At 52.0% G+C, this 12279-nt stretch overlaps 1 protein-coding gene across 1 annotated transcript in view; it reads right to left on the bottom strand.

The window, feature by feature from the left end:
* SLC7A5 (solute carrier family 7 member 5) overlaps positions 1-12279 on the bottom strand; it is a 36989-nt gene that overhangs the window by 18455 nt on the left and 6255 nt on the right. The window contains exon 2 of the mRNA XM_053271126.1: positions 4729-4854. Coding sequence (XP_053127101.1) covers positions 4729-4854 — 126 coding nt within the window. The remainder of the gene's footprint in view (positions 1-4728; positions 4855-12279) is intronic.

The following is a 12279-nucleotide window of genomic DNA, read 5'->3' on the forward strand; positions in this document are numbered from 1 at the left end:
GTGCCCTACATAAGCCCCGGTAGAGAGTCCGGGAAAGGAGGAACCAAAGGGACGGCCACTGCGGGGCTTCTTCCACTCCTTGCATGTGGGGCTTGGTGCAGAATCCTCAACCCCAAGAGATTACAGAGCTTTCAACCCAGCGCCTTCCTCCTCTTTGGCTTTCCAGGCATCCGCCACATCGGACTGCTCCCTTCGTTCAAACCTCTACACCAGGTGTGGCTGACCTAAGGCTCTCCAGTCGTTGGACTGCAACTCCCATCATCCCCAGACACAAGGGCCAAGCGCTAGGGATGACGGGAGTTGAAGTCCAACATCTGGAGAGCCTCCAGTTGGCCATCCCTACCCAATACCGACTGCTGTATCGTTTCAAAACATCAGTAATCCTAAAGCAAACAATGGATGGTTTAGAAGCACCCAGTACTGAAAAAACGGGGCCATCGCTCAGCGGTAGTGCCTCTCCTTGGCATGAAGAAGAAGGTCCCGGGTCAGTCCCTGGCAGCATCTCCAGGTAGGGCTGGGAAGGACTCCTGCCTGAAACTTTGGAGAGCTGCTGCCAGTCTGTGCAGACAATCCTGAGCTTCCTATGTTCCTAATGGCACAGTGGTCCAGCTAGATCCAAGGAAAGATCTATGTAGTCCAGCATCCTGCTTCCCACACTGGACAGATTCTGGGAAGTCTGCAAGTTAGGCATGAAAGCACGGAGCCTCTCTCACGGTTTCCCAGCCACTGATGCTCAGAGGTAGATTGCCTTTCAACACAGAAGTTCCAACTTAGCCAATGACTCAGTGGCCACTGCTGCTATCATGACGACGAAGAATATTTATATACTGTTCTTCAACAGAATTCTCAAAGCAGTTTACATGGAAAAAATACGTACATAAATAAATAAGATGGTTCTCTTCCTGTCCCCAAAGGGCTCACAATCTAAAAAGAAACGTAGGTTAGACACCAGCAACAGTCATTGGAGGGATGCTGTGCTGGGGTTGGGGACGGCCAGTTGCTCCCCCCCTGCTAAATATAAAGTAAGTGCTAGACCTTGCTACCTCAATGAAACACTTCAATTCCTTCCTGAAACCACAGGAAACCTAGGAAGCGGCCTCATACGACTTAGCTCAGCCCTGTCGTCACTAGAAGTGCACAACTTGGACCCTCCAGCTGTTGGCTGGACTACAGTTCCCATTATCCCTGACTCAGCCTCAGCGGCCAGCAGTCAGGGATGATGGGAGCTGTAGTCCAACAGCTGAAGGGCCCAAGTTGTGCACTTCTAGTGACGACAGGGCTGAGCTAAGTCGTATGAGGCCGCTTCCTAGGTTTCCTGTGGTTTCAGGAAGGAATTGAAGTGTTTCATTGAGGTAGCAAGGTCTAGCACTTACTTTATATTTAGCAGGGGGGGAGCAACTGGCCGTCCCCAACCCCAGCACAGCATCCCTCCAATGACTGTTGCTGGTGTCTAACCTACGTTTCTTTTTAGATTGTGAGCCCTTTGGGGACAGGAAGAGAACCATCTTATTTATTTATGTACGTATTTTTTCCATGTAAACTGCTTTGAGAATTCTGTTGAAGAACAGTATATAAATATTCTTCGTCGTCATGATAGCAGCAGTGGCCACTGAGTCATTGGCTAAGTTGGAACTTCTGTGTTGAAAGGCAATCTACCTCTGAGCATCAGTGGCTGGGAAACCGTGAGAGAGGTCTACGCTGGCAGCAGGTCTCTGAGGTTTCAGATGGGGGGGTCCCCCCTCTTCCCCAGCTGACCTGGAGATGCCAGGGTCTGAAGCTAGGGCCTCCTTCTGGCTGCTAAGCAAATGCTCTACCGGTGAGCTACAGCCCCACCACGCACTGCCTTGTGGCAGTGACTTCTGTGTTGTGTGTGGACTCTGGTCTTTCCGGAACGTACTGCTTGTCGGTTTCACTGGATGGAGTTCCAGCATTAGGAGGAGGAAAAACCAAGAAGCCACCTTTCTCTACTCGCTTTCCTCACAGCCTGCAGAGTTTTACAAACCTGTCTCGCCTTCCCATTCTGGGCAACAGGGCATCTGGGCTATTTTTCAGCCCTGCCCGGGATTTCCTCCCTCTGCTTAAGTGGCGCAGCAGGGAAATGCTTAACTAACAAGCAGAAGGTGGCCGGTTCAAATCCCCGCTTGTACTATATCGGGCAGCAGCGAAATAGGAAGATGCTAAAAGGCATCATCTCATACTGCGTGGGAGGAGGAAATGGTCAACCCCTCCTGTATTCTACCCAAGACAACCACAGGGCTCTGTGGGCGCCAGGAGTCAAAACTGACTTGACGGCACACTTTACTTTACAGCTCTTCCCAACGCACTGAATCCAAGTGGGAAACTGGGTACTTCATGCATTACTCGGAGAGAACAGAAGGGGGCGCAGCCTCATCAGGAACTTATGCTCAGCACATGTTGCTCTCCGGACACTCAGAAGCCCTGCAGGTGGGAGTGGGAGGGGTGTGTGTGTGTGACTTCACACCAAGCCTCCTTGGCTGCCAGAACAGAGGAGACTGCAGCCAAAGAGAAATGCCAACCCAGCACTTGATATGCTTTCAGACCAGCAGGCAAACACGAGCAGCCATATGACCCGGATCCCTGCTGAAGGAGCAGTATGCTCAGGTGCCTGCACCCAATGATGCAAATGGGAAACACAAACACACAAAAGGGCACATCCAGCCAGGAGACCTGCTCCAATAAGGCCCGAAGAGGGAGGGCCCCCAACTAGGGACATGCTCGAAATTCTATTCGGATTCCAATCGATTCAATTTGGAACCATGGAAAAGAATGGAGATCCATTTGCATCGATTCAAATTCATCTGAATTTGAACCAAATTTGGGCAAATTGGAACCAATTCAAATGAATCTCTACTCTTTTCAATGGTTCCTAATCGATTTGAATTCAAATTGAATTTCGTGCATATCCCTAGCCCCAACCTTTCAAGTCAACTCTGCTTGTCTCAAACAGCCCTTGGTGATGGTGTGGGAAACCAAGACCCCAGAAAGCACACCATTTTGTTTTTTAAATGGCATTTCTGCTTACATGCAATGGGGGAAATGTGTAGCAGCTTGATTGTCAGGAGACGGGGCCTGTAGATGCACTTTTGCCTGTGATAAGGGATTAACTACAACTGTCAGCAAAACTAAGATAGTCTGTATTTCCTCAAATGCAAAACGGTTTGGGTTTTCTTAAACCCATCACTATGTATTCTGAGCATTGCAGATATTTCTGAAAAGGTACAGGGAGACAGCTGTACCTGTTGAACTTCTGCACTGTGAAAGTGCCTCGAACCTCTGGACAGCTCTCACTAAGGAAGCATCACTTTGCACTAACCAATGTGACATTATTGGGCATTTCTTTCTGTTGCAGCTGGGAACGGAGGAGGGTCAATAACTTGCTTTTCCTTGGGTCAAGGGCAGACCAGTTCAGTGAAAATATCTTTTAGCAGGTATAGAAGTTTGCACTAGCAAGAGCAATGTGCACAAAAGCCAGGTTAAATCAGAAGGCAGCTGAATGAAGTACACCCCGGTGTGCCTCTGCTGTGAAAAGAAGATCCCTTTGGCTGGAGAGGTCTGGGTTACACAGGAACATCGGAAGCTGCCTTATTCAGAGTCAGACCCTTGGTCGGCCGAGCTCAGTGTTGTCTACACTGACAGGCGGTCCAGAGTCCCACGGCAAACATCTTGCCCAGCCGCCCGACCTGGAGATGCTGCCAGGCAGTGCACCTGAGAGCTTCTGCAAGCAAAGCCGCCCCATCCCCTACGGCAGAGGCCCCCAGCCTGTGGCACTCCAGATGTTGCTGAACTAGCGGCCCCCATAATCCCTCCCCAGCCACAATAAAGTGTAGCTGGGGATGATGGGAGGAGTTGCCTTCCACCCGCTGCCGAGCCACCGTAGGGTGGGAACCCCTTCCCTAAGGGGAATACCTTCCCCCAGGCAGCGCTCACATGGACGCACCCACCCCACGGCAAACCCAGCTTAGCCAGTTGCTTCCACCCCCCTCACCCCTCTTGGTGGCGGCTGCAGCGTTGCCGGCACCCACTGGCCAAGCAGCAGCCCCCTTTCCCCAGAGACTCCCCCCCCTCACCCAAGCCCCACTCCGGCTCCTCCCCACAGCAGTGGTTGACTGGGCCCCTCCTCGCTGCCCCCGCTCGCTCCCCTCAGGCCGCTGACAGGCCCTTGCCCTCCCTTCTTCCTCGCTCTCCTCCACTCACTCTTCCCCTCTGCCTTTCTTCCCCACGCCCACCCCGAGTTAGCAGACCTTGTTTCCTCCTCTAATTCACACAGTGGCAGCCTCCCTCTCCTGAAGGGGCTCTTTCCTCCCTCACGAGCCCTCTCTTTGCAGACCCCTGCCCACTATCCCTATCCCTCTCCTCCTCTCCTCTGCAATCAAGAACATCTTCCGACCAGTAGTGGTTGCATTCCAACTGACCTTAACCATCACAGGCTCCTCCTCCCTATCTGCATATGGAATCCCCACTGCCCAATCCCCACAGTTCCATAGGCTCCTCCTCCCTATCTGCATATGGAATCCCCACTGACCAATCACCATGGTGCTTCTGCTTGCAAACTCTCGCGAGAGCTGCCACACATGGGATTAACCTTAGAGAATTAGATAGATAGATAGATAGATAGAATGCATGCCAGTACAAGGTTTAAAGTTGCATCAATGGGGGGGGCCCCCTCCTTGCACAGCCTCCCCCTCAGAAAGCAAGAGAAGCACTCACCCTTTCCAAGCTGCACGAAGCCGAGGATGATGATCAAGGCAAGCGCCAGCAGCTTTGCGGCCGCAAACGCATCTTGCACGCGGGTGGCAGCTCGCACGCTGTAGCAGTTCACGGCCGTGAGCAGCACTAGAGGAGGGGAAAAGGGCACGAGGAGAGGAGAGAGTTAGTTCCTCCACTCAGTAGAATCTTTGCAACCAGTCTTTTAAAAAAAAGAAACGCAACTCCAAATACAGAGGCCTGGCATCATCAGGGAGGGTCAGATCCCCAGACTGGCCGCTGAAGCTGTGCTGGCAACCCAGAACCAGGCAGAGCAATCTAGGCCAGATGTTGGACTACAACTCTTATCAACCCCTGCCATTGTGGCAGGGGATGATGGGAGTTGTAGTCATGCCCCCAGGGACCCACCGCTGGGAACCCCAGGCCCAGATCTCGACTACGCCTTGCCACTTGTCTGTATAACATACTAGTGGAGACACAGATCTATTCCAGCAGTCTAAGTTTCTGGAAGACACAGTTGGCAGCATTTCCTGGAACCCAGCTGAAAAATCCAGGAACAATGCATTTGCCAAGTTCATCTCTCCACCACATAAATATACCCATGGTACATGTGCATGCATCTCTCCCCCGCCCACCCCACACCTGCCAATTTCTATTTCTCCTGTGTACAGTCTGCAGCAAGGGTGTGTATTGCTTCCCCCGGCAGGATTGGACCGGGAGGTTCCCTTTTAAGCTGTGGAGCATTAAGGAGCAGTGCATTCTGGGTCCAATGGAGCAGCCTTTCCTTCCTTGCCTGGAATGAGGCTCTTGGGAAGCAACTGGTGTGTTTTCTCGGTTCGGTTTCAGATTTCTGCTTGTTTTGTTTTGGAACTGCAGGGTTGTGTTTTTTTTGTTTTAAAAGTGGGAAAATAATAATAATAATAATAATAATAATAATAATAATAATAATAATAATAAAAACACAACAACAACCAGTCAGCTGCGTGGCATGCCCTCCAGGCTAGTCATCCACACATCCACTTTTAAAATAGGATCACAAGAAGCTGCCTTAGACTGAGTCAGACCCTTGGCCCACCTTGCTCAGCACTGGCTGGCAGCAGCTCTCCGAGGTTTCAGACAGGAGTCCCTCCCAGCCCTACCTGGAGATGCTGCCAGGGAAGGAATCCGGGACCTTCTGCAAGCCGAGAAGGGCTCTGCTTGCAAACCATGGCCCATAAAGCAAGCTGGGGGTTCCCAGAGGCATCCCAGCACTTCCACTGCTACCTCCCCCCCATCTCCTCCACTTGTTTTTCCACCCCCCCAACTCTCCTACCAGCCTTAATAGTCTCTTTATGGATACAGAAAGCTGCCTACAGGGTCAGACCACCAGCCCATCTATTTCAGTATTGGTCGCACTGACCGGCAGCAGCTACCCAGAATTTCCGACGAGGGGGGCGGTCTTTCCCCAGCCCTATCTCGAGATGCGGAGAATTAACCCTGGGTCTTCCTGCAAGCAAAGCAGGGGGTTCCCCCCCCCCCGAGCTACATCCCCCACCTGCCCCCAAGCCCGCTGAACAAGAGCCAAGTCAAATGGATGCCCTGCGTGCAGCGCCTGGCACATCTTTAAGGCGACACCCAATATGGCAGCGTTGGGGAAGGGGGCTTCTTTAAGGGAAGTCGAGGCCTCGGGAGACCCTGCACCTGGGAAGCATGGCCCTTCCCAGTGCTTCCCTCCTCTTTAGGAGGACCTTCCTTAAAGGGCCCTCCCCGCGCCGAGGAAAGCACAGCAGGGAAAAGGCTCTCGCACTGAAGGCTTTTGCGCCCAAGTGCCCACAGCAATGATCCCACTGCAATGCAGCTCAACAGACCCCCCAGCTCTGGAATGGGGGTGGGGGGGGAGATGTTGCATCATTCCTAGCTGGGCTGCGGCCTTCCGATCCGAGTGGGTGTGGACGGGAACACACAGTGACCTACGTCACACTGGCAACGTTTAGGAGTGACTTGTCTCAAGTGACTCAAGCAAATGAATGAACAAGCAAACTTCCTTCTTTGGTGCCCGGATGACTCAGAAGCAAGCATGGCAAGAGAGGGGGGCGGTTGCATCATGCGCAGCCGCCGCTGCAAGGCTTCAGCATGGCCGGAAGGGCGCCTCGACAACAAAAGCCGGCAGCCACACCAGCAGCCCCTCTGGAGCTGGAGGGCAGGCGCTCCTTTGCATAGGCGCTTTGGCTCTACGGGCCAGCTTGCCGCCCTCTCTCCCTCACCCCGGAGCCCGGCTGGGGGGGGGGGGGAGACCTGCTGTTCATCTGCCGAGGTCGCGAATGCCTTATCCGAAGGCTGTACGGTTTTAAAAGCCCAGGCAGGAGTTAAAAGATTTGCATACCGGAGGACTCACATGTACGGGAGCGCAAGAAAAGAGACCGAGTACTGCTTGGACTTAGTTAAATCTTGAATTTAGGAAGGGGAGAGCAACTGGCCCTACCCATCCCCAACCCAGCATCCCTCCCATGGCTGTTGCTGGCGTCTATCTTACGTTTCTCTTTTAGAGCGTGAACCCTTTGGGGACAGAGGGCCATTATATTTTTCTTATCTAGGTAAACCGCTTTGGGAACTTTTGTTGAAAAGCAGTATCTAGATATTTGTCGTATCCGTGCCCTAAAACCCAGATGGTCCCCAACTTTGGGTTCTCGGGTATTGGACTACAACTCCCATCATCCCCTGCAGGCCAAACTGCTGTGGCAGGGGATGGTGGCAGTTAGTCCCACCTCATCTGGGGGAGCCAAGATTAGGAACCCCTTCCCCACTGGCTTATTGGAACCAAAGAGGGGTGCTGTTGTCAGCTGAGGCCAGCTGACGCCCTTGCAACCCGGCCCTCGTGAAAACAGTTAAAGCGGCCTGGATTTCCCAGCTGCCCCCCTCGGCCCCCTCCAGTGCCACCTCCGTTTGCTGGGGCAAAGAAAGAGCTTTTGCACTATCCTCACGACCCTGTTCTTGTATATGGACAGCAGGCAGGGACCGAGCGGTTCCAAGCATCAGCAACCGTGAAGAGCGGCAGCTCTTACTCGGATCCGAAACCTAACGAGGAAGCCAGCGTGGTGTAGTGGCGAGAGTGCTGGACTAGGACCGGGGAGACCCGAGTTCAAATCCCCCTTCAGCCATGAGACTTGCTGGGTGACTCTTCTCTCTTACCCTAACCTACTTCACAGGGTTGTTGTTGTGAGGAGAGACCTAAGTATGTAGTACACCGCTCTGGGCTCCTTGGAGGAAGAGCGGGATATAAAATGTAAAAATAAATAATAATAATAATTATTATTATTATTATTATTTTCTCCTAATGTATGGCGAAGCACAGGCTTTCGGTGTAAAGCTGTTGCTGAAGGTCTTGACCGCACAGGATTAGTGACTTCTGGTCGAAGTGGGAATGAGAACATGACTTGAGCCCCTGCACACCGACGCTCTGTGTGAGAGAATCTCTCCCTCTCCCATTCATTCATTCCCCCACTTGCACACAGTGTCTGCAAGGGTGCTTCGAGGGCCCGTCTGGAGGAAGAGGAGGCTGGTACGATCAAGGCCAAGCAAGGTTCTAGGCGCAAGATAACGGCTAGGCACAGAACAAACTGTGGCCGGAGTCTGCGTCACGAAGGGCGCCGTGCAAACATTTCTATGGCTCTCTCCTGTCTCCTACTGAGTGCAGTAAACCAGGGGGTCGAATCCATCAGCCTCTGCTGAACTCACCCACCTTCTCTTTGCTCAGATATGGACAGCACCACCATCCTGATGGGATAGGACACACTGGGAAGCTACACTAGTGCTACGAATAGTCATATACAGCTTTTCAACGCAAGTTCACAATGCAGTTTGCATGAAAAATTAAAAAACCCAAAGAGCTCACGACCCAAAAAAGAAACACAAGATAGACACCAGCAACAACTAGTGAAGGGATGCTTTGCTGGGGTTGGACAAGGACCTTTGCTCCCCACATTTTAAATACAAGAGAACCACCATTTTAAAAGGCAAAAGTGAGGTGGAATACATGCACGCACACACACACACACACTCTCTAGATGCATGTGGATAGACAAGAAATTTTTCTCCCTCTCACATAACACTAGAACCAGAGGTCATCCCATGAAATTGGTTGCCAAGAAATTTAGGTCCAACAAACAGAAGTACTTTTTCGCACAACACATAATCAGCCTGTGGAATTCTCCGCCACAAAATGTGGTGTTGGCTACTAGTTTGGATGGCTTTGAGGGGTTTGGATAAATTCATGGAGAGGTCTATCAAGGGCTACTAGTCGGAGGGCTATAGGCCACCTCCAGCCTCAGAGGCAGGATGCCTCTGAGTACCAGTTGCAGGGGAGTAAGCAGGAGAGAAGGCATGCCCTTAACACCTGCCTGTAGGCTCCCTGTGGCATCTGGTGGGCCACTGTGTGAAACAAGATGCTGGACTAGATGGGCTTCCTTGAGCCTGGTCCAGCAGAGCTCTTATGTTCTTAGAAGCAAGATGCTTTCCCTTCCAACTGAAGAGTTCTGTGCAATACGAAAGCTGGCAGATTTGCTTCTACAGAAGCTGTTTCAATGAACTGGCTCTTTCAAGTCATCTTGTTTTTGCATCTGAAGCTATTTTGGGGAGTTCTCAGTTTGGTGGAAGAACACAATTTCAGAACCGGTTATTAATGAAGCACCAGAAAGAGACTGAAAGTGTCTTGCCAGCTGAAGGGATGCAGTTGGTTTCTGGAACATGCAACAGGAACAAGAGCCAAGTTTCTACAACTGAGAAACCTTGCAGCGTAAGGGAGAGCAGGTTTAAAGAAAAATCCTGCATCTTCTCAACTTTTCAAAAAAAGGGACAAAGTGACGGGACAGAGGACGACGTCAAGACAGCTTACAGCATTGCTCACAATGACCGTGCTCTCCAATCTGGACAAAGCTAAGCATCCAAAAAATGGACATCCAGTATGGAACAGTGACTAGAGTATTCGACTAGGACTGAAGAGACCCCAATCAATCAACCTCTCTCTCTTGGTTGTTGTGAAAGGAACAGAGTGAAAGAAGCAAGTGTGCACCTCCCTGAACTCCTCAGAGGAGTGACAAAACACACACACACAGTCAAACAAATCAACCAGCCCAATCAAAGGCCTGAAGAGGAAGAGGATATGAGCAAAGGATGTGCAGGGGCTATAATTCTAACCACTGACAGAAATGTGCAGAAGTTTCTGTCAGAGTTGCCTGGAAACTCTGCATGAAGATAATTTGCATGGGGGCTATTTTCTAGCTGCTGCCAAGACAGGCTTTGTGGCCAAGAGAAAATACTGTCATGTTATCTGAAGACCAACACTGAGATTAGAGAGCTAGGATTTAAACTTACTGACTGTGCTTCTCCCACCCTCTCCACCTTGCATAACGGCTGCTGTAGAATTTAAAAATGAGGGAAATCCTCTCCTCTCCTGTGCTAACCCCCGCCTGGCTGCTTTGAAGCAAAGAAAGATGCATCCAGCAAGACAGTTTTATTTATTTTATTTGATATACTACCTAGTGTAGAAATCTCTAGGTGGAGAGTCTTGACCACCCCCCAGCTGTTTTTGGCCTACAACTCCCATAATCCCCAGCCACAGTGGACCATAGCCAGGGATTATGGGAATTGTAGGCCAACATCTGCAGGAGGGCCGAAGCTGAGCAGCCCTGGTCCTGACCCAAATGGCCTGCCGCTGAACCTACTTGCTGACCAGCACCTTGAGCTGATGGGAGGAGATTCCACAAGCGACACCCGGTTGCCTTCTGTGCCGGGATTGCACAGAAGTGGGCAGACCGATGCAAATCTTCAGAGGTCAGAATGCCAGCTTTCGCAGCAGACGATGGCTAAGCAGGTGAAGGATCCCTGCTCGGCGTCGGCCAAATATGGTCAGAGCAGAATCACTGCTCCCTGGAGACGCACAAATATTTAGAAACCCTGGCATACGGGGGTCAGTGCCGAGCTGCGGCAAGTCTGGTGAATTCTACAGCAGGGAGAATTGGGGACAGGGAGCGAGGTGCAGAACGGACCCTGCCTCCAGAGCAGGAGGAAGCACATTAAGGGGTTGCTCGAAAGAATAGGCAGCTGGGCACCGCTGAATTGCGCTGCTTATAGTCTGCACAAGGGAGGCAGCGGCCGACTCTTCTGCAAGGTCTTCACGACAGGGCAGGCACCGAAGCTCAAGGTGGCCAGGGAAGAGACGAGGGAGGAGAGGCGCCCATTCCACAGCCTTCAAACTGCACCCCAGAGCATCAAGAAACCAGTGGACTGATTTGGGGGGTGGGAATCTCCAAAGACTACAGAGCTGCACTCTCAGCCACCCAAGAGAGCAGTCAGAGGAGCAGCAACTCTGCCATTTAAAAACTCCGACATAATAGTTTCTGCTTTGCTCCTGGTGGAGAGACAAGTTGACTTGTCGAGGAAATCATCTGTCGCCGTTACTGGGAGTTCCAGGAGGCTTACCAGGGCTGCAGAGGGATGAACGGGGCGGGGGGGGGGGTGCATAGCAGCCATTTATCGCTGCCTAGTCATCCAATCAGAGGGGGAGAAAACAAGAAGGGGGGGGACTCACAGTGCAATTTAGGCAGCCAATCCCAAGCCATCCCTGTGGGAGAGAAATCCTCCCGCTCAACCCATCTGGAGAGATCCTGACCGAAACCCAGTGAGAAGAGCTGTTTGCTGGAAGAGGACGAGCTGCAAAGCAACTTCCTTGTAGGAAAAGCTTGGCGACTTCACTCCGGATCATTCTGGGGAAGCACAGAGACAAGGAACTCCAGCCGTCTACAGAGGTGCCTCAGCTGGTGCCTCAGCTGCCACGGGGTTGACGGGGCCTACCTGGGCAGGCACTGTGGCCCTAAAGCCTCGCCCTCTGCCAGGGGTCAGCAACCCCTGATTTTGAGTGGCACTCACTTACAGCACGGGGAATTATTTTCAGGGCCTGCATGCTGGAAATCAGGGGTGGGGGGAGATGAGCAACCCCCTCCCCTCCATAGGGGACCCTCTGACCCTGCAGATCTCCCCTGGAGTGGTACCACCGCACTTCCCCTGGTCCTCACTTGCCACCCTGCAGCCCCTGAAATAACCCCTGAAGCCCAGTTAGAGAGAATTTATTTCCGACTCAGCTCCACAGGTGGTTTTCAGGCACTACATGCTGGAAATCGGGGGGGGGGGGGCAGGAGAAGAAGGGGAACCCCCTGAGATTCGGGGTGGGTGGAGATCAGAATCATTATGTATTACTGGCATGCAAAAGCATAACTTAGGAGTGAATAAAGATTTTGGACACCACTTCTGAAAAGCAGCAGATTTCTGCCTTATGTTGTCTCCGGCTCACCTTTAAGCCACTGCCTGGGGAAGGAAGAGCCTGGAGATTGGAAGGGTTTGTTTTTATTTAGTACAGGAGGGAGACAGCTCTTCAGAAGCACCCACTTCCAAAAGCTGGCTTGCAAATTTTCCTCTCGCTGCCTGGACACCCACAGCATCAAGTTATGCTCGGCAGCAAATGGTGACTTCCTGCAGGTGGAAGCCGGACCAAGGAAAGCCGGTTGCTGGACCCCAAACACG

The sequence above is a fragment of the Hemicordylus capensis genome, chromosome 9 (assembly GCF_027244095.1).
Source record: "Hemicordylus capensis ecotype Gifberg chromosome 9, rHemCap1.1.pri, whole genome shotgun sequence".
NCBI classification, from domain to species: domain Eukaryota; kingdom Metazoa; phylum Chordata; class Lepidosauria; order Squamata; family Cordylidae; genus Hemicordylus; species Hemicordylus capensis.